This window comes from Podarcis pityusensis (assembly GCF_964106645.2).
Source record: "Podarcis pityusensis genome assembly, chromosome: 13".
In the NCBI taxonomy this organism is placed as follows: Eukaryota; Metazoa; Chordata; class Lepidosauria; order Squamata; family Lacertidae; genus Podarcis; species Podarcis pityusensis.
The window spans coordinates 53,124,951-53,146,945 of record NC_138038.1 but is presented as its reverse complement, the minus strand read 5'-3'; the positions used below and the strand labels follow the sequence as shown (position 1 = coordinate 53,146,945).

Here is a 21,995-nt window from a genome sequence, read left to right as displayed (position 1 = left end):
AGCAGAAAGCCAGAAGCGTATGCCGGAGGAGGGAGGTTTGAGCCACTCGCAGAGGTCCTTCCTCGGCAGCTGAAGCGTCGGGGAGACACGTGTCTCTGCAACAGCTGTAAGGAGGGAAGCCACCCGGGCCTCTAGGCGCTGCAGTCAAGCAACCGTCTGCTTCCCCCCACCCCACCCGGAAAAAATAAAAAGCTTTGTGGGCGGAGGTTCTGGCCCTGCTCTCTGAGAAGAGCAGGTGCTGGCTTTGCCGGGGCTCTCGCTGACAGACCGCCTGAGTTTGCGGCTCTGGTTGTCAGCCAGCAAGGGACTAGTGAGCAGAGGGAGGCTGGCAGCCTGCCAGCAGCTGGGTCTGGCTGCCTCCGTCTCCCCACCCAGGGTGGTGTGGGCGTGGCAGCGGTATGCAAATGCTGCCTAATTCCGCTGCAGTTAACGAGGCAGCCTTGCAGCACCACGGCCAGTTCCCAGGATTGTGCTCTGACAGGGCCGGAACACGATCTCCCTGCGAGAGGCAGGGCGGGCTATAAATACCCACCGAGTGTCTCTCTGCCGGCCCCAGTCTCCAGCCCTCCTTGTGGTGTTTCCTGAGTGGGGGATATGTCTTTGCATTCTCCTCCCCTCATTTCTTTCATCTTGCCTCTCTTCCCCTCCCCAAGAACGCTTGCATGCTCTTAGCAGGCTTCCTTGCCTCTAAACTATTTTGACCCCCATCAGGTAATGGTACTGTGGCCTTTATGACTAACCAGCGGCGTCGCCAAATAGTTGTGGTTCCTAGGAGCCAGCGTTGAATATTTAAGAGCCAGCGTTCCATAGCTCTGGTGGAAGGGGTGTGTGTGGAATTAAAGTCACAAGGTGATACATTTGATTTCCTAGGTGCGTGTGCAGCCAGGGGTCTGGAATTTTTTCTGGCAGGTGCAATTGTTGTTGGAAAAGCATGTTGCTAGTAGCAGGGTGGGGAAGGAATTCAGGCCGGCTGCCATTGTCCGATACATGCTGCTGAGTCATTAGAGAAGAGAATAGCCTGTTAGCAGTGGAGGGGGATATTTGGAGTGCGCTTCTACGAAGCAGCCATTCCGAATTGGTGGGAGTGCCTGTGTTGACCCAGGGTCCCTGCCGCTTTCACCTGCGTAAAATTCGGCTCTTGGCATTGTTTAGCCCCAAGCACCTCCCATAGCTTGTGAAGAAACATTGTGTGTTGATGGGTAGCTGGTCTCCCCTTACTGTCACCTGGAATAACACTCTGTCTCTTCGCAGCTGGCAGCCCGAAAGGCAAATCCCCTTCGGCGACGTGCGGCTGCCCCCACCTGCAGACTACAGCAAGGAGATTTTGGAAGGGGATGAGGTGGAGGTGAGTGAAGGCTGCCAAGAGGCTTTCCGCACCCTTCTGGGGGTGGGGGGTGGAGCAGCGGGGTGAGCAGGAAGCTGCTGGGCGTGGAGGGTGTCCCCCTAACTTGAATTTCCCTGTCCTCTCAGGTTTATTCCCGAGCCAATGAGCATGAGCCTTGTGGCTGGTGGCTGGCCAGGGTTCGAATGATGAAAGGAGATGTAAGTATCGAACAAAATATATCCCCCTTGAAATATTCCCAGGCATTCAATGAGGGGGCAGAGTGGCCTGTCCTCACCATTAACACATTTAATGAGCTGAGCCCCTTCCGCCTCCCTGGCACATGGTAGGAGCTCTCCATGTGCACAGCAAATGCTCACAGAGCATCTGGGCGTCATGGGCCAAAATGTGGAATAGTGACGGTACTGCAATGCAGATGTTCTTATGATGCTTCTGTGACGTGTTGTTATGAGGTTGTCGTAATCTGCCTTAAGTTCACTCGATGGGAACAGGTAGAGTATAATTTTTTCAAGTACATAAAAATAATGAAAGCAAGTAAATTTCCAGGGTCGTAAGCCAGCCTGAATTTGCAGGTGTGAAAGTTTCCACTTCCCTCAAACAGCAGTGATTAGTGAGTTTCTTAGTGTGAGAATAACTGGTTCTGCATTTCCAAGAAAGACTGTTACATCCAGAGAGGGGAAGGGAACCTGCAATTGGGAGGGGGGGACTGTGACCCTAACCCCCTGGAAGAGTTTTCCAGGTTTTTTTTTCCTTCCAGTTCTTTCTTCTTGCAGTTAGAATTCACTTTCCCCCTCCTGTTCGAGTTTACTTCGGCTTAACAACTCTAAAGGCAGAACATAACTGCAGCTCTTTTGGGCTCTTCCTTTGCTGTGTCAGTGAAGGGGCTCTTTGTGGCTCCCTTTGATCTCATTCTCCTCTTGCAGTTCTACGTCATAGAATACGCCGCTTGCGATGCCATCTACAATGAAATCGTCACGTTGGAGCGGCTGCGGCCTGTCAACCCCAGCAAAGTGGCCACCAAGTGCAGCTTTTTCAAAGTCACCATTGCGGTACCAGAGGATCTCAAGGAGGCGTGAGTGTTAACATAAACACAATTCAAATGGTTGGTGCTGACCCTTAAAGCCCTAAACGGCCCCAGCCCAGTATACCCGAAGGAGCGTCTCCACCCCCATTGCTCAGCCCAGACACTGAGGTCCAGCTCCATGGGAGGGCCTTCTGCTCGTTCCCTCAGTGTGAGAAGCGAAGCTACAGGGAACCAGGCAGAGGGCCTTCTCTGTAGTGGCATCCTCCCAGTGGAACGCCCTCCCACCAGATGTCAAGGAGATAAAGAACTGCACAACTTTTAAAAGACATCTGAAGGCAGCCCTGTATCAGGAAGTTTTTAATGTTTGATGCTTTATTATGTTGTATATTCTGTAATCCGCCAGAGTGGCTGGGGATACCCAGCCATATGGGTGGGGTATTAATAATAGTAATAGTAATAACAACAACTGTGTGTGGGAGAGGGGGAGCTTGTCTGCCAAATCCACATTCTTTCCGATTCAAACCTCCATCAGCCCACATCTGCCTGGGATTGATTTTGCTTGCACTGTGCAGATATTTGCTCCATCTGAAGGGAAGTCGGTTTCAGGAGGTGCGCTATTGAATGAGTCAACTTTTCTGAATAAGCAATATGTAAGGCGCTGTGGGTTAAACCACAGAGCCTAGGACTTGCCGATCAGAAGGTCGGCGGTTCAAATCCCCGCGACGGGGTGAGCTCCCGTTGGCTCAGTCCCTGCTCCTGCCAACCTAGCAGTTCGAAAGCACGTCAAAGTGCAAGTAGATAAATAGGTACCGCTCCAGCGGGAAGGGAAACGGCGTTTCCGTGCGCTGCTCTGGTTTGCCAGAAGCGGCTTAGCCATGCTGGCCACATGACCCGGAAGCTGTACGCCGGCTCCCTCGGCCAGTAAAGCGAGATGAGCGCCGCAACCCCAGAGTCGGCCGCGACTGGACCTAATGGTCAGGGGTCCCCTTTATATTTACCTTTAAGGCCTTCTTAAACCAAATGTGAAGGGCATTTCCCCATCCTTGGGCAGTAGTCATTCTTTTCTCAGCCCACAAATATATATTAAGAGTTTTACAAACTACCTCTGCACCGTCCTCCTCAAACGTTGGTCGTAAACGTAGCCTGGCATCGAGACTCCCTGGGCTGCCTGCAATCTCAGAGGTCTCTTGTAAAACCTGTCTCTAAAGCTCCGTACAGATTCACAGGTCCACCGCATGTGGAAGCCTGAACTTTCAGCATCTCAGGTTGGCGTGCACACTTTTTCCGAAGCTTCTTACCGTTCCTCTGTTTCCTCTTCGCAGCTGCTCAAACGAAAACGTCCACAAGGAGTTCAAGAAAGCCGTGAGCGCGAACTGCATCTTCCTCAGTTCCACTAGCAGTGAGCTCGTCATCCTCGTAAGGCTCTTCCTCCTCTGTTCCGGGGGTGGCGTCTGCCTGCTTAGCTGAACCAAGTGGGGAGGAAAATGCCAGTGACTTGTTCTCAGAGCCGGACCCTGTGTGGCTCTTCACTCCCCTCTAGTGGCAGGAACTGCAGATGACCACTAAATGCGCAACTGCAACTTCTACATCTGCTTGGGGCATATTTCTCGTCCAGACCTGTGATGGATTTCTCGTTTTGCACTTGGGACATGATAAAGGGCGTCTTCTCAGGATGGGGTGGGGTGGGGGAGTTCTCTCGCTTCAGAGGAAATGATCCTCTCCAGGACCTGTGGTTTCCGTGTTAACTTGCCTTTAATTTTAACTGGGTGGATAATAATAATAATAATAATAATAATAATAATAATAATAATATTTATTTATACCCCGCCCTCCCCAGCCAAGGCTGGGCTCAGAGCGGCTAACAAGCAATAATAAAAACAAGCGGAATGAATCCAACTTAAAAACAACATTAAAATATTGAAACATTAAAATATTAAAATGTAGCTTCATCGCAGGAGGAGAAAGGAAAAGAAAGAAGAAAGAGGAAGAGGGAATCAAATTGACTCCAAGCCAAAGGCCAGGCGGAACAACTCTGTCTTACAGGCCCTGCGGAAAGAAATCAGATCCTGCAGGGCCCTGGTCTCATGAGGCAGAGCGTTCCACCAGGCCGGAGCCAGTGTTGAAAAGGATGACTGACAGCTTGAATTCTTGTTAGACTAAACACCTTAAAACCTGGTGGGGCAGTTCTGTCTCGTAGGCTCACCTGTGTTCTTGGTTTGCCAGCACATGGCGGCCTAACTAACTTTTGCTCTCTCTCTCTCTCCCTGCAGTCCACAAACGAGTCCACCGTCAAGAGGGCGTCTCTGCTGGGCGACATGCACTTGCGCAGCATCCGGACTAAGCTGATGCTCATGTCCCGGAATGAGGAGGCCAACAAACACTTGGAGGTGAGAGAGAGAGGACCCTCCAAGCGCCACAGCGCCCCCTGAGTGCAGGAGCGGGGAGCGTCTCTGGCTCAGGACTAGCTGACAGTAGCTGCCATCCTGGGCCCGAAGGACAGGAGTGCCAAGCGGGGAGGCAGAAGGGTACCTTTCTAAAATGCGAAGCAGTGCTGGAGAATGCAGCGTTTCAGTTTGGGAGAACTCCCTGCCAGATATAGATGCCAGAAGATGGCCAGAGGCCCAACTGGTCCAGCCCCCTGTTCTCCCAGTGGTCAGCCAGGTACCTCTTATGGGAAACCTGCAAGCAGGACCCCCGCCAAAAGAGCCGCTCTCCCTTCCTGCAGTTTCCAGCAGCTGGTATTTGGAAAGCACGCTTCTGCCTCCAGCTGTGGGTGCAGCGTTCTGTGAAAGTCACAAGCTTGACATAATATAATAATAATAATATATTATTTATACCCCGCCCATCTGGCTGAGTTTCCCCAGGCACTTTGGGCGGCTCTCAATTGAGTGTTAAAAACAATACAGCATTAAATATTATAAACTTCCCTAAACAGGGCTGCCTTCAGATGTCTTTTAAATAGAAGATAGCTGCTTATTTCCTTCACATCTGAAGGGAGGGCGTTCCACAGGGTGGGCGCCACCACCGAGAAGGCCCTCTGCCTGGTTCCCTGTAGCTTTGCTTCTCGCAGGGAGGAAACTGCCAGAAGGCCTTCGGAGCTGGACCTCAGTGTCCGGCTGAAAGATGGGGGTGGAGACGCTCCTTCGGGTATACAGGACCAAGGCCGTTTAGGGCTTTCAAGGTCAGCACCAACACTTTGAATTGTGCTCGGAAACATCCTGGGAGCCAATGTAGGTCTTTCAGGACCGGTGTTATGTGGTCTCGGCGGCCGCTCCCAGTTACCAGTCTAGCTGCCGCATTCTGGATTAATTGGCAGTTTCTGGGTCACCTTCCAAGGTAGCCCCACGTAGAGCGCATTGCAGTAGTCCAAGCGGGAGATAACTAGAGCATGCACCACTCTGGCCAGTCTGCGGGCAGGGAGGGTCTCATCCTGCGTACCAGGTGGAGCTGGTAGACAGCCGCCCTGGACACAGAATTGACCTGCGCCTCCATGGACAGCTGTGAGTCCAAAATGACTCCCAGGCTGCGCACCTGGTCCTTCGGGGCCACAGTTGCCCCATTCAGGACCCACGTGCCAACCTTAGTTGATCCAGTCTTATAAGACCTGCTCTGTCCCCAAGTGTGGCTGCCTGGCCTGAATGCCGGGCCTTTTGTGGCAGGTGAGGGCCCAGGCTTGAAAAGCGAGGTGGGGCTCATGCGACCTCTGAGACCTGTTTCCCATCATGCCTCTGCCTCTCCCCCCAGACGAGTAAGCAGCTGGCGTCGGCATTCCAGGAGGAGTTCACGGTGCGGGAGGACCTGATGGGGCTGGCCATCGGAACGCACGGGGCCAACATCCAGCAGGCCCGGAAAGTGCAGGGCGTCACTGCCATTGAGCTGGACGAGGAGACCTGCACCTTCCGCATCTACGGGGAGGTAGGGGCCGGGGGCTGCTTCTAGACTTCTGGGAGAAGACGGGGTGGGCCGGGCTGCTTTCCTTTTGCCTGGTGCTGGTGTGTAGAGAAAAGGAACAAAGACCCACCTGATAAATGAATCCTGTGAGTGGGGCCGGAAACTCTGGTTGTGGGGCTTGGTAAGCAAGGCGGCTTTAACTGAGAAAGAACGAACTTTGGGGTCTTTTGGCCTGGAGGGAGAAAGGCCTGGCGTGTGGCTGTGCAGTGGGAGGACCTGCAAACAGTTTGTCAGGCCTGAGCAGCCGCCTTGGTGGCCTAGAACCTCGCAAGCCACCAGCATAGTGTGTTGAGCTGCTTGGCATGCTGTTCCCTTTTGCTCCTCCGCAGACCCCGGAAGCCTGCAAGCAGGCCAGGAGCTTCCTCGAATTCTCTGAAGACTCTGTTCAAGTCCCTCGGAACCTAGTCGGTGAGTGAGACAGTTTTCTAGCTCCAGGACGAAACCTGATGGAGCATCCCATTCTTTCTCTCCCTTCACAGAAACCTACCGTATTTTTCGCCCTATAGGACGCACTTTTTCCCCTCCAAAAATGAAGGGGAAATGTGTGTGCGTCCTATGGGGCGACTGCAGGCTTTCACTGAAGCCTGGAGAGCGAGGGGGGTCGGTGCGCACCAACCCCTCTCGCTCTCCAGGCTTCAGGAAGCTATCCGCTAGCTGTGGGAGACGCAGCTCTCCCACGGCTAGCGGAGAGCTTGCCTGCACCCAGAAGCTTGGGGCGCGCTGAGCTCAGCATGCCCCAAGCTTCGGGCTTCGCGCAGCTCTCCCACGGCTTGTGGATAGCAGCCTGTTCTGGGGTCGGGGGAAGCTCGGGCTTCCCCCGCCCCAGCCCCGCACCTGGGGGGGAAATAAATTTTTTTCCCCTTATTTCCCACCAAAAAAACTAGGTGCGTCCTATGGGGCGAAAAATACGGTATGTTTGTGAAACCAGATTGGGAAGCCAGTGCTACCTTGGAGTTTGCTTGGGAGTTGAGTTGCAGCAATTCTGCTTAAGAAAACCCAGGATTTAGTTGCACAAGACAGGCAGGGGAAGGTTCAGTCCAAGGCACCTGGTCGGCAGAGCTGTTTCTCAAGCAAAGATTTGTTGCATAGATTTTCCTCAAGCAACAGAAGGGCGTCAATGATTTTCCTTCCCTGTCATTGGCAACGAGTGCAAATGCACAAGGGTGTGTGTGCAAAAAAGGGGTTCTTTTTTGTATGGAGGAGGTGTTTACTAGTGGGTTTCCTCATCCATTGACCTGTCCCCCTCCAAGGCACTATGGTGCCAATTTGCAAGTGACTTGGCGCTAGGGACATAGAGTTAAGGCGGCAGAGCAACGTGCCGACAGCCTGTGTGTGCTTGATTTACGCAGGCCCTCCAACTCCCTGTTTTCATTTGCCTCCTGCAGGGAAAGTGATAGGCAAGAACGGCAAAGTCATCCAGGAGATTGTGGACAAATCCGGCGTGGTCCGAGTTCGGGTGGAAGGTGACAACGACAAGAAGAACCCCAGGGAGGAGGTAAATTGGGCTGCAGAGCGGAGAAGCCACCACAGCAGCTTCTTCCTGTGTGGGTCCCCTGCCCCAGTTCCCAAGCCCCAGGTTTCCGTCTCTTCTCAAAGCCACAGTGTCCCACGTTTGCCCACGTGCCACGCCCCATCAAATCATCCCATCTGCGTTTGTCTGCTTTCAGTCCTTGCTGGCTGGTCCAGTTTGTCCCCTGGCTAAAGCTGTCCAAAACACAGACATTGGACAAGAACCAAATGTATGTCTCTGACTCTTTCTTGCTTTCTTGGATCCCGATAATCTTTCCCTCTCGAAAACTCACACGGGCCTGCCCTCTGTCCCGCTCTGGTCGAAACTCTGCTTTCCCAGAGCACAAAACGTCATCCCTTTGGTTTAACTGGGATACCTGTGCGGGGAACGTTGACTAATTGGCTTTAAAGCTGGCAGCCCTGGTAACCTCTCCGTCTTCTGCCTGGGGAAAAGGTGCCCTGCTCTTTGCCAACCTCCCTGTCTCCTTTCCCCAGGGGATGGTCCCTTTCATCTTTGTGGGAACACGGGAGAACATCAGCAACGCGCAGGCGCTGCTGGAGTACCATCTCTCCTACCTTCAGGTAAGGCCGCTGGTGTGGTTCTCCTGGGCTGTGGCGAGGGAGGATGGGGCCATGGGGCAAGCCTGCTTCCATCGCCCTGGGGCCAGAGCCATCTTCGCCAGACCCCTCCATTTCGGGACACAGGTGCAGAATGTCGGAACTGCCGCCCAGTTCTGTGGACCTCTGCCTCCCCCTCCCCCCCCCCAAGGTGCTGACATGTTGATGTTTAAAGATCAGCATCATGGGAGGGCAGCTTTCTAGCTACCCCTCCTCCTTCCCCTTGGAATCTGCTGCAGATCTCTGAGCAAGATCACAGGACAGGTCTTTCCAGGACCAAGGGGAAACTGGCAATCTCCTTTTTTTATTTTTGCTGTTGGGTGCTGGATACTGCTTATGGTACTGAATTTTTTGGGTGGTTTTTTTGGGGGGGTTACTATACTTACTCTCCTGCCAACCTAGCAGTTCGAAAGCATGTCAAAGTGCAAGTAGATAAAGAGGTACCACTCCAGCGGGAAGATAAACGGCATTTCCGTGCGCTGCTCTGGTTCGCCAGAAGCGGCTTAGTCCTGCTGGACACATGACCCGGAAGCTGTATGCCGGCTCCCTCGGCCAGTAAAGCGAGATGAGCGCTGCAACCCCAGAGTCGGCCACGACTGGACCTAATGGTCAGGGGTCCCTTTACCTTTACTATACTTACTATGGTTATAAAATTTCATTTTGCACTGTTTGGTTTTGAATTGCATTCCTGTTTTCTTTGAGTGTGCAGTTTTTTTTGGGGGGGGTATAGAAAGCGGCATACAAATAAAATGAGTGAAGTCCAGAAGATGTAGCTGGGGTGCCCCCCGAATGCTTTTGCACAGTTCTTTTGGGGGGCCTTTCCTGGCCTTGGAAGAGTCTTGACCGTTTGTGTCCTTCCTGCCCGACTTTCCCCCAGCTTTTTTCCAAATGCTGCTGAGAGATGGCCGGCGTAAATTCTACGGCGCTCTTGAAGCAGACACTCTTCCCTCCTTCTCTGCGAGGCCCTTGGCTCCTCCCCGACTGGGGGTGGTGGCGGCCTGGGGCCTTGTTCTCAACCCTTTCCCCCTTCCCCCTGCTAGGAGGTGGAGCAGCTGCGCCTGGAGCGGCTGCAGATCGATGAGCAGCTGCGCCAGATCGGCCTGGGCTTCCGCCCCCTCTCCAACCGGTCGGATAAGGAGCGGGGCGGCTACACCACGGACGAGAGCACCTCCTCCTCCCTGCATGGCACGCGGACCTACGGGGGCAGCTACGGTGGGCGCGGCGGCCGTGGGCGCAGGGGACCCAACTCTGGTTATGGTGAGTTGCGTGAGGCCGGCTGTATTCCTGGTGGCAAAGGACTGCGCCCAGAATATCTGGGGATTGCACACATAGAAGAGCTCTTTGTATCACATTGATAACATCCCACCAAATCAGCTGTTTAACATCCCTCCAAATCAGCTGTTTAACATCAAATCAGTTGTTTAGAATCCCACCAAATCAGCCGTTTAGCATCCCTCCAAATCAGCTGTTTAACATCAAATTAGTCGTTTAGCATTCCACCAAATCAGCCATTTAACATCCCACCAAATCAGCCGTTTAACATAAATCAGTTGTTTCATATCCCACCAAATCAGCCGTTTAACATCAAATCAGTTGGTTAGCATCCCTCCAAATCAGCCATTTAACATCCCACCAAATCAGCTGTTCAACATAAATCAGTTGTTTTGCATCCCACCAAATCAGCCATTTAACATTAAATCAGTTGTTTAGCATCCCACCAAATCAGCCGTTTAACACAAATCAGTTATTTAGCATCCCTCCAAGTCAGCCATTTAACATCCCTCCAAATCAGCCGTTTAACATCAAATCAGTTGTTTAGCATCCCTCCAAATCAGCTGTTTAGCATTGGAAGCAGGAATGGTGAGTGGGAACAGGTCCACTCTCCTCGCTCCAGAACAACAGGAGGGCAGAACGTTAGCTGTTTGGGAAGAAGCTCCTGTGCACAGTGCTGGGTGTTGGATCAGGATAGTGAGTGTGTTTAGGGGTGCCCCTGTCTGGATTGGGAATGAATATCTTCTACCTGGGGTGGGGAGGTTCTGTTGACAACCAAGTTCATTGCTCTGTGTGAAACGTGGTTGTGCAAGCATTGCCTCAGCTAGTGTGCTTGCCACCTCGAAATTTCATGGAAGTGAGCCTTTTTGGTTACAACTGTTCGATTATGGGACACCTTCGTGGCTGTAAGGGATTCAGGAAGCTCCATCTGTTGGAAGTTTTAAACATCTCTTAAAAACTCATTTGGGACGCGGGTGGCGCTGTGGTCTAAACCACTGAGCCTAGGGCTTGCCGATCGGAAGGTTGGCTGTTCGAATCCCCACGACGGAGTGAGCTCCTGTTGCTCGGTCCCTGCTCCTGCCCACCTAGCAGTTTGAAAGCACGTCAAAAGTGCAAGTAGATAAATAGGTACCGCTCCGGCGGGAAGGTAAATGGCGTTTCCGTGTGCTGCTCTGGTTCGCCAGAAGCGGCTTAGTCCTGCTGGCCACATGACCCGGAAGCTGTACGCCATCTCCCTTGGCCAGTAAAGCGAGATGAGTGCCGCAACCCCAGAGTCGTCTGCGACTGGACTTAACTGTCAGGGGTCCTTTACTTTTAAAAACTCATTTGCCTATGTTGAAGATTAGGAGCATTTATCCTGCTTGCTGTAGCAAATTTGCTGCTTGTTTATCTCCATTTTACTGTATTTAGTATATTTTGACATTTAATACTTTTAGAGTCTTGTAGAGCAGTTAGAGCAGCCTTTCTCTACCTGTGGGCTCCCAGATGTTGTTGGATTACAACTCCCATCATCCCTGAGCTCTGGCCTTGCTATCTAGGGGTGATGGGAGTTGTAGTTCAACAACATCTGGGGACCCACAGGTTGAGAAAGGCTGAGTTAGAGGTTTTGCTAAATGTAACAGTCAGTGCAACCTCCTGCCTGGGGGCAAGCAGTCTCCCCACCACCAGTCTTTCCCCCTGCTGCGCAGGTTCACCTGCAGCATCCAGACTCTAAAAGGGGTGGGGTGTCTGCTGAGAGCAGCTCGCTGGAGCCCCTGCTCTAAGACCAGCCACTTAAGTTCCCACTTGGGCCCCCTCTTTCCTCGCCTCGTCTCCCTAGCTACCAACTCGGACGTGTCCAATGCTTCGGAAACGGAGTCTGAAAAGAGAGAGGACTACGAGTGCCCGCCGCTCAGCGACCGTGACCCCCGCCCGGAGGACAACCGCAGACGGCCAGGGGTGGGGCGGGGGCGGGGCCCTGCTCCGGCGCCTCGCGGAAGTAGCAGCAGTGGAGGAGGCGGCGGCAAGTACAACAGCTCCTCCATCAGTTCAGGTACGAAAGAAGCAGAAGCCGTTTTGGGTTCCCCGCAGCCAGAAAGCGGGGGGGGGGGGCGCGCTCCATCACTCTCGTGTCCCAAACCCTGAGCAGGATGTTCCTGGGCTGCGTGGCCAGCTGGATTCAAGCGTTGCTGTGAATTGGTGGGGGAACAGCCTAAAGACACCTCCCCTCCCATCAGTGGCTGTTGAGCTCTGGATTTCCTAGGACAAAGGCCTAGGACAGGGTGGTCTAACATGTGGTAGCCTTCGAGGCCTTTTTTTTGGAACATCTGACACCCTAACACTGCCCCCCCCCCCAAAGCCAGGTGAGCAAGGCTTTGGGAAGGCAGTGTGAGGACCCTCTGACAGTGTCCTAGAGTCCTCCAGCCTCCTACCCAAAGCCTATTTCGCATTTTACCAGCTTTGGGAAGGAGCTGGGAGGCCTCTAGGACCATAGCTGTCAACTTACAGATTTGAAAATAAGGGACCAGCAGCCTTGAAAATAAGGGACCAGTAGCCAAAATAAGGGATTTTAGTCAACCAGTTAAAAGGGACCAGAGAATTTTGGAGAGCAGCGCCGGTTTTTAGCCCTTCGTTTCCAGAGGTTGCTGCTCAAGACACCAGCCGATGAAACACTGCAATTAAATAACTACAAGCATTAACCACTTTTTGCGCAAAACGAAGTCCAAGCTACGAAGATGCTGCTGCAGTTCTGTATCTTTTCTCCCGTGCTCCATCTGCAGCTCTCAATTCCATCAGGTGGGGCGGGAGGAGGGGGGGGGAAATAGTGCCCAAAGTAAACCCGCAGATCAGACCATCTATGCTAGTCTACCACTACAAATCTATGGGAGAAGCGTTTGCGGTCCTTCCCTTGTAGCCCTTGGAACACCTGCCCACGCCTCCGCCTCCTCTTCCTTTTCCTCCTCTTCCTCATCTCTCTTAACTGCTTTCTCTATGGTTGCCCTCGCTCTCCTCTCAAGGCTCCTCATCAATTCATAGACCATGCCAGGCTGCCCATCTCATTCGGGTCCTTCGGCGGCACAGCCGCAGGACGGCCTAGCGGGAGTGGCGGTGATGGGCAGAGGGGAGGCCCCAGGCAGAGAAGCTCCGTTCGGCGGCTGCGAAGAGGATAGCGGCGGAAGGGCCTGAGGCTCCCGGCGGGGAGGGGTTCCCGGGGGCCGAGCCTTGTGAGAGGAGGCCGGAGGGGGGCGGACGGGGCAGCCAAGCAACACAGTTGGCCGGCAGGGAGGGAGGGAGAGGAGCTGCTTCCTTTGAAACCCGGGAAATTTAAGGAACATCGATCAACAAGGGACAGCAGCGGGACATGTTGCTGGGATAAGGGACTGTCCCTCCAAATAAGGAGTTGATGGGCGACCTCTTCCCTCTGCAGTATTGAAAGACCCTGACAGCAACCCTTACAGCCTGCTGGACAACACCGAAACTGACCAGACCGCGGACACGGACGCCAGCGAGTCGCAGCCTGTCAGCAACCGCCGGCGTCGGTCCCGCCGGCGCCGCACTGACGAAGACGCCACCATGATGGACGGAGGCCTGGAGTCGGACAACATGTCTGTTAACGAGAATGGCCTGGGTGAGTGGAGGGTGGGGCAGGCCCATTCCCAGCCGTAGGTTGTGGGGATCAGGAAGAGGTGGGAGATGGGGCTGCTGGGCTGTTTTTCTTGGTGGAGGGGGTCGGTCTAACAGAGTTCTGGTCGCCCCTACCTGCCTTCCCCGCCAGCTTTTAAATACCTGCTGAAAACCTTCCTATTCCTGTTTTGAAGTATGGCTGCAATATTTTTTTTATCTTGTTTTGTAAACCGCTTATAAGGTGGTTGTTGTTTTTTACAACCAAGAGGCGTACAAATTTTATGAGATAAATGGCTATAAACACATTTTCACAACACAGCAATATAGAAATATCTTTGTAAATGAATAAATCTGCCCAAGGTGCCTACGTTGCTTTTAAAGTTGCACCTGTGGTGGCTGGAACTGAGGATCTGATTCTGCTCACGTTTGGCCAGTTGAGTGCCGTCAATGAGACGAAAGAGCCATAAATCCTTAACGCACCTCTTTAGCCTGGCCTTTGACACTTGAGGGGTATATTTTTAAGACCCACCTTGTTTTTGTGATCATAAGTTTTTGTAAACTGTTTTTAATATTGTCTGTGTTTCGATGCTCTAACGCACCCAGGGACCTTAGGGCAAAGGGAGTTATTTTTATTATTAACGAAATAATAATATTTCATTAATATTAATGTAAGCTGATGGGATATGAGCTGACTGTCCAGGAAAGAGAATACAGTGGAACCTCGGCTTAAGAACTTAATTCGTTCTGGAGGTCCGTTCTTAAACTGAAACGGTTCTTAACCTGAGGTACCACTTTAGCTAATGGGGTCTCCCGCTTCCGCCACGCTGTTTCTGTTCTCATCCTGAAGCAAAGTTCTTAACCCAAGGTACCATTTCCGGGTTAGTGGAGTCTGTAACCCGAGGTACCACTGTACAGTGGAACCTTGGTTGTCAAACGTAATCTGTTCCGGAAGACCGTTCAGCTTCCGAAACAATAAACAACCAAGGCGGAAAATCCATTGAAAAAATGGAGGAACTTACCTTGGAAGCCATTCGACTTCCAAGGCGCGTTTGAAAATGGAAGCATTTACTTCCAGGTTGTCTGCATTTGAAAGCCAAAGCGTTCGATGACCGAGGTTCCACTGTACAGTGGTACCTCGGGTTACAGACGCTTCCGGTTACAGACGCTTCAGGTTACAGACTCCGCTAACCCAGAACTTTGCTTCAGGATGAGAACAGAAACCGCGTGGCGGCAGCGGGAGGCCCCATTAGCTAAAGTGGTGCTTCAGGTTAAGAACGGACCTCCGGAACGAATTAAGTTCTTAACCCGAGGTACCACTGTAATAGCATAGCAGAACTGTGGAGATGGAAGGGGCTCCCATCTAGTCCAACCCCTGCAGTTCAGGAATGACAGACCTTGGGGTTGTGATAGGGAGCACTTCAAAGGCACAGCTCAGCGTGAGTCCGTTGGCAGGCTGTGTGGGGAGGGGTTTGGCGGGTCGGCCATGGAGGAGTCCCTCAGGTTGACCGGCAGCCTTCCTATCCCTCCTGAGTCCGCCCTGCCTCTTTTCTCCGCCAGAGGAAGAGTCTAAACCGCAGAGACGGAACCGGAGCAGGCGCCGACGCAACCGCGGCAACCGTGTGGACGGCTCCATCAGCCGGGACCGCCAGCAAGGTATCGCCGTTCAGCCTTCCTCTCTTCCTTTGGGGAAGGTTCTGCGCCGTCACCTGCTTGGGCTTTTCCGTGCGTGACCTTGTGTCTTTTTCACCCCCTTCCCCATCGCCAACAGTCACCGTAGCCGATTACATTTCCCGAGCAGAGTCTCAGAGCCGTCAGCACCCACCGCGCAAAGAGAGCCGAGAGAAGTCGTCGGAGGACAACGCACCCAAGCAGAAGGTGAGCCAAGGCCGTGTTTGGGCAGGGCTTTGTGCCTCGTGCCCCAGAAGGCTCTGTGTGTGTGTGTGTGTGTGTGTGTGTGTGTGTGCTGCAATTTGGGGCACCTGGAACAAAAACATGGCAGCTTCTGAGAAAAGCAGCAAGAGGGGTTTGGGTTTTTTTTGTAATATTTGGGGTGTGGGGAGCCAGAGAAACCAATTCAGGCGTGTTGCCACAGCTCCCCGCAGGCTGGTCAGGCTGCTGTGATCTTGCTCCTCAGTCCAGACTGGGAAGCCTGTGATGGTGAAACTGGATTTTGTATATTGATGCCACGCCATCTTGACGCCTCTGTGAAGTTCTGATCAGGTGCCATTATGTCCTTTTTATACAGAGTGCGGAAGAAGATGGTTGAGAAGTGAGAGAACAGCCATTTTGGGGGAAGTTTATTTTAAACGTGTTAAAAAAAATAGTCGTTTTGCTTTATTTTTTTATTTTTAAGTAAGGTTTCAGCAGCAGCTGTTCAAGTAACATTTTTTCCGTCCAAGAAATGAACACCGTAGCTGAAGAAAAATAGTCACCATGAAAGAAATATAAAGATACTACAGTGGTGCCTCAGGTTAAGAACTTAATTCGTTCTGGAGGTCCATTCTTAACCTGAAACTGTTCTTAACCTGAAGCACCACTTTAGCTAATGGGGCCTCCCACTGCTGCTGGAGCACGATTTCTGTTCTCATCCTGAAGCAAAGTTAATAATACTACTAATAATAATAATACTAATTTATTATTTATACCCCGCCCATCTGGCCGAGTCTCCCCAGCCACTCTGGGCGGCTCCTGATCAAGTGTTAAAAACAGTACAGCATTAAATATTAAAAACTTCCATGAACAGGGCCGCCTTCAGATGTCTTCTAAAGATAGGATAGCTGCTTATTTCCTTCACATCTGAAGGGAGGGTGTTCCACAGGGAGGGCGCCACCACCGAGAAGGCCCTCTGTCTGGTTCCCTGTAACCTCACTTCTCGCAATGAGGGAACCGCCAGAAGGCCCTCGGAGCTGGACCTCAGTGTCCGGGCTGAACGATGAGGTGAAGACGCTCCTTCAGGTATACAGGACCGAGGCCTTTTAGGGCTTTAAAGGTCATCACCAACACTTTGAATTGTGCTCGGAAACGTACTGGGAGCCAATGCAGATCTCTCAGAACCAGTGTTATGTGGTCTCGGCGGCCGCTCCCAGTCACCAGTCTAGCTGCCGCATTCTGGATTAATTGCAGTTTCTGGTTCACCTTCAAAGGTAGCCCCACATAGAGTGCATTGCAGTAGTCCAAGCGGGAGATAACTAGAGCATGCACCACTCTGGTAGGGTCTTCGCCTGCGTACCAGGTGGAGCTGATAAACAGCTGCCCTGGGTTAGCGGAGTCTGTAACCTGAAGTGAATGTAACCTGAAGCGTCTGTAACCCAAGGTACCACTGTATTTCTTGCTGGAAATGATAAACCGATTTAGGCCGGCTGCAGCCATGCCTCTCTCAAGTTTGCTGGGCCTGCCAAGGGGGTCACTGGTTTGCTTTTTGTGGCTTCTCTTCCAGGTTGAGACCACCAGCAAGGTTGTCAACGGCCCTACGGAGAACGGCGAGCATGCTGCCGCCAGCGAGGAGGTGGCTGCCCTGGTGAACGGCGTGTCCTAAGCTCGCTTGCGTGCGTGGCCCCTGCCCCAAGTCGCAGCCGGCCGAACCCTCCTCTGAAACGAAAACGATCCCTACTTTCCACCTGCTTGCAACATCTTAAAGAGAAAACGAAATAAACACCACACCAGTCTCTTGTTTAAGAACAAAACCATTATTTAAAAAAAAAAAACGAAACGAAACAAATCGACCCGAATCCCAAGGTAATGATGATCTAGCGCTCGTTAAAAGCTTGCCAAAGATGGGATACTCTTCTTTACCACAGCTCTTAACACATCCTGGTTAAGCTTTCAGCAGTGGCAGCCAGACAGGGCAGTGAAAAATTCAAAACAAAACCCCTCTCTTTTCTTTTCTGCCCTCTTGTTATGTCAGGGGGGGGGGGAATCTCTGACGCTACCTGAGCTCGTAACCCCCCTCCCTTTTCTTAGAGGCGCACACATTGTAGGGGGAAAAACTACTATGACTTAACATGCATCTGTTTTTGGTGACTTATAAGAGTTTTTTTCTGTTTAGAAACAAAAATGTGAAGAGAGAAAATAAAAAAATAACTGGCTTTTCAAAACTGGAGAAAGGAGAGGGGGGGAGAGAAACCTGTGCCTTCTGATGATGCAGACACACACACAGACACACACACAACACACACCGCAAGAGCACAAGAGTGCTCTTGTGTCCGTTTTTTGGTTCCCTTTCCTCTTTGACTAGTGAAAAATCAAAGGCGAGGTCACGTCCGGGAGAGCGAAGCAGGAAGGCTGGCCCGCCCAGGGCACAGAGAGGGTGTCCTGAGGTTGTTTTGGGCTGTGCGCCCCTTTCCCCACCCCAAAGGGGGGGTTCTGGCCACGGAGAGGTAGGACCCTCTTCTGCAAACCAGGAGACGGGCGAGGCGGTGCTCTGCTAGGGAGAAATGGGAGACGTGAGGCACCTGCTTTGTAGGCCCACCCCAGACCAGTAATCCTTTTCTTAATTTCCCCCCCTTTGATTCTAAAAACACTGTGGAAGACAACAGCCAAAAGAGAGGAAAACGCCAGGCTTTTAGGGCGCAAGCGGACGTGGCGACGTCGCTCCTGGCGCGGCTTGCCTTCAGTTTGTGTGTTTGTGTGTGGGGGAAAAGGGGGGATTTGATCTGTGACGGTTGAGACTATTTATTTTTCACTGTACAGTATTTAAAAAGAGAATAAAAAACCCAACTCTTGAAAAAAACTACAACGCCTAAATACCAAGGTTGCTTTCTGTCCTGCCTGCCATGTTCTCTCTGTCTCTCTTCTCTCTCTGCCCGGTGGGGGTGGCTTACGGAGAACGAAGCCCCCCTCGGCCGGTGACTCCTGCTGCTCAGGCCTTCAATAAAATGCGACGAGTCTTGCCAAAGTTGGTGGTGCAGTTTTGTCCGACGTCTGCAGCCTCTGCACACAGAGAGGGGAAATGGGGGTGAGATGTGGCCGGGGGGGGGTTGTGTTTGGAAGGGGTCCCGGCCCAGCCTTCATCCTGCTCACGCCCAGCGGCTCCTGGCATTCCTTACAAGCGGATATTTGTGCGAGGGACAGAGGCTGTTCCCCAAGCTAGGTGTGGACAAGAAATCTGGCTAACTTAACAGCTTACCTGCGGAAGAACCAAATTTGGTGGTTTCTGGAACGAGCGCTGTCTGGGAAGGTGGGCCCCATGACTGACGTTCAAAATTGTAGAATTGGAAAGGATCATAGAAATATAGACAACAATCACATGAGGCAGGCAGTCATCCACTGGGAGCTTCCTGGCTGAGGGTCAGAATTCGAACCCAGACCTCCCAGGTCCTAGGCTGCTTTTGTGCAGCCCTTGGAGACGTTCCTTCATCTAGTCTCTCTGCCTTTCCTGGGGTGCTTTTCTGCCTTTCCCTGGCTGGTGTCCCAAAACTGACACTCTTGCAGGGCTCAAATTGCACCTGCCAGTGCCTTTACAAAGGTAAAATTTGCAGGTGGTGTCCTGCCTGCTTTTGCCTAAGGGTTAGGGTTAGGGGAGGAATTGGAGGGGGATGTGCCTCTAGCTGAAAAATAACTCTGGTAAATATATTAACAAATCAATGAGACACAGTGGGCTCATCCTGGGAGCCTGCGCTGTCTTGGAAAGATCCTTTGCTCCACTGTGTCATCCTGACACTCCTACAACTGCAGAATTGGAAGAATCCCTGATGGAGAGCCCACCGAAAAGCTCTTGCTATCTGAAAGCTTGTTCTAATGCATGGGTAGGCAACCTAAGGCCCAGGGGCCGGATCCAGCCCAGTCGCCTTCTAAATCCGGAATCGGCATGTTTTTACATGAGTAGAATGTGCCCTTTTATTTAAAATGCATCTCTGGGTTATTTGTGGGGCATAGGAAGTTGTTCTTTTTTTTTTTTCAAAATATAGTCCGGCCCCCCACAAGGTCTGAGGGACAGTGGACCGGCCCCCTGCTGAAAAAGTTTGCTGACCCCATCCTAATGTTTCACCTGAATCTCATTTGAATCCATTGGTTCGGGTCCTATCTGCTGGAATTGCGGCAGATTTTACTCAGGTGCGAAAGAGTGGGCAAGGCTTGGAATACATCACTTTGGCCCGTTGCTGTTGTTTAGTCGTTTAGTGGTGTCCGCCTCTTCATGGCCCCCCGGACCAGAGCACGCCAGGCCCTCCTGTCTTCCACTGCCTCTCCCAGTTTGGTCAAACTCATGTTAGTAGCTTCGAGAACACTGTCCCACCATCTCGTCCTCTGTTGTCCCCTTCTCCTTGGGCCCTCCATCTTTCCCAACATCAGGGTCTTTTCCAGGGAGTCTTCTCTTCTCATGAGGTGGCCAAAGTCTTGGAGCTTCAGCTTCAGGATCTGTCCTTCCAGTGAGCACTCAGGGCTGATTTCCTTCCGAATGGAGAGGTTGGATCTTCTTGCAGTCCATGGGACTCTCAAGAGTCTCCTCCAGCAGCAGAATTCAAAAGCATCCATTCTTCGGCAATCGGCCTTCTTTATGGTCCAGCTCTCACTTCCATACGTCACTACTGGGAAAACCAGAGCTTTAACTATACGGACCTTTGTTGGCAAGGTCTCAGGTGGCTAGTCCTAGTCTTTATAACCCTGTACCTTCTTCCAGAACGCAGAAGCTGAAAGAGATCATTTCTAGGGTGCGCACTATCCTGCGCTATCTCTGCAGCTTTCTTACGGCACCTGGAAGCGTAGATTTGATCCAAGGTAGGGAGAGTTCACCCAATTATTCTCCAGCACCATAATTCAAAAGCATCCCTTCTTTGGTGATCAGCCTTCTGGCCTGCAAGCCTCCCAGCACCTTTTCTCCCCCCCCCCTTCCACAGGTAAGTCTGCAGGTAAAGGAGGAAGGGGGTAGGCCCACCCCTTCCTTTCCTCCCACCCAATCTCCAGTATCACAGAAATGCGCATTCAGAAGACAGAAATTGCAGGTGGGGTGGGGGCACATGCTATTTTTGGGGGGTGGAGTTCCTGGTACCACCCGAATGATTCACCTTTGGTGCAGATTTTGATCCTTGGCTGGGCTGCTCTTCTCCACTCGCCTCCCCCCCCCCCGAAACTGGCTGTATTGTAAAAGGCAAATGAGAGTAAACTTGGGTAAAATTCAAAATTGGGAACGGAGTACGACAAGGCTGTATATTGTCTCCCTGCTTATTTAACTTATATGCAGGATTCATCATGCGAAAGGCTGGGCTAAATGAATCACAAGCTGAAATTAAGATTGCCGGAAGAAATATCAACAACCTCAGATATGCAGATGACACAACCTTGATGGCAGAAAGTGAGGAGTAATTAAAGAACCTTTTAATGAGGGTGAAAGAGGAGAGCGCAAAATAGGGTCTGAAGCTCAACATCAAAAAAACCAAGATCATGGCCACTGGGCCCATCACCTCCTGGCAAATAGAAGGGGAAGAAATGGAGGCAGGGAGAGATTTTACTTTCTTGGGCTCCATGATCGCTGCAGATGGTGACAGCGGCTAACAAGCAATAATAAAAACAAGTTGAATGAATACAACTTAAAAACAAGATTAAACTACATTAAAATGCAGCCTCATCACAGAAGGAGAAAGGAAAAAAGAAAGGGGGAGGGAATCAAACTGATTCCAAGCCAAAGGCCAGGCGGAACAACTCTGACTTACAGGCCCTGTGGAAAGAAATCAGATCCCTCAGGGCCCTGGTCTCATGAGACAGATCGTTCCACCAGGCCGGGGCCAGTGTTGAAAAGGCCCTGCCTCTGGTTGAAGCTAATTACGGTAACTTCCTTAGGGCACGGGACCACTAGGGTGTTCCTATTTATGGACCTTGAGGCTTTTTGTGGGGCATACCAGGGGAGGTGGTCCTGTAGGTACGAGTGTCCTAGGCCATGAAGGGCTTTAAAGGTCAAAACCAGCACCTTAAATCTGACCCTGTACTCCACTGGGAGCTCCGGCAGGAAGGTAAACGGCGTTTCTGTGCGCTGCTCTGGTTTGCCAGAAGCGGCTTAGTCCTGCTGGCCACATGACCCAGAAGCTGTCTGCGGACAAACGCCGGCTCCCTCGGCCAATAAAGCGAGATGAGCGCCGCAACCCCAGAGTCATCCACAACTGAACCTAACTGTCAGGGGTCCCTTTACCTTTATACTTTGACGTGCTTTTGAACTGCTAGGTTGGCAGGAGCAGGGACCGAGCAATGGGAGCTCACTCCGTCGTGGGGATTCGAACCGCCAACCTTCTGATCAGCAAGTCCTAGGCTCTGTGGTTTAACCCACAGTGCCACCCATGTCCATAGGACAGGACCCAAATCACAGGATTCAGAAGACAACAAAGGAGATTCCGACTGAACATTAGAAAAAGCTTTCTGATGCTGCGAGATCTTTGACCCTGGAATGGACCCCCTTCGGAAAGCGGTGGAGATTCCTGCATTCCAAATCTTCACTTCTAAGATTCTACGAAATGCAATAAAATGATAATAATCTCAGGGGTGTTTTTTTTCAGCGGGTGGGTGTGTTTCCGATTGCATTGCACAGACAGGAAAGACATTTCCCCCTCTAAGTCAGGGCTTAAAATCAACCCCCAGCCCTTCCAAAAAAGCCTATGGCTCATCAAACTTAAGGCAGGTGGGCCAGACCCCTGGGAACGACCTTCTCTTCACTTGCTAATGAGGCTGTTAAGCCCTTGCAGCAAAAATGAA

General features: G+C 51.9%; 1 protein-coding gene across 2 annotated transcripts in view; it reads left to right on the top strand.

Moving 5' to 3' along the window:
• Window positions 1–18,213, top strand: part of FXR2 (FMR1 autosomal homolog 2) — a 30,374-nt gene extending 12,161 nt beyond the window's left edge. The window contains exons 3-18 of one of the 2 annotated variants that reach the window (XM_080979729.1): window positions 1,252–1,345; window positions 1,471–1,542; window positions 2,266–2,414; window positions 3,689–3,782; window positions 4,637–4,753; window positions 6,111–6,281; window positions 6,647–6,725; window positions 7,703–7,812; window positions 7,985–8,056; window positions 8,322–8,408; window positions 9,485–9,701; window positions 11,536–11,748; window positions 13,123–13,323; window positions 14,877–14,972; window positions 15,088–15,194; window positions 16,756–18,213. In XM_080979729.1, the coding sequence (XP_080835855.1) occupies window positions 1,252–1,345; window positions 1,471–1,542; window positions 2,266–2,414; window positions 3,689–3,782; window positions 4,637–4,753; window positions 6,111–6,281; window positions 6,647–6,725; window positions 7,703–7,812; window positions 7,985–8,056; window positions 8,322–8,408; window positions 9,485–9,701; window positions 11,536–11,748; window positions 13,123–13,323; window positions 14,877–14,972; window positions 15,088–15,194; window positions 16,756–16,854 (1,978 nt within the window). In that variant the 3' untranslated portion in view covers window positions 16,855–18,213. The remainder of the gene's footprint in view (window positions 1–1,251; window positions 1,346–1,470; window positions 1,543–2,265; window positions 2,415–3,688; window positions 3,783–4,636; window positions 4,754–6,110; window positions 6,282–6,646; window positions 6,726–7,702; window positions 7,813–7,984; window positions 8,057–8,321; window positions 8,409–9,484; window positions 9,702–11,535; window positions 11,749–13,122; window positions 13,324–14,876; window positions 14,973–15,087; window positions 15,195–16,755) is intronic. The other variant, XM_080979730.1, reaches the window with a different exon arrangement.
• Window positions 18,214–21,995: the final 3,782 nt, after the last annotated feature.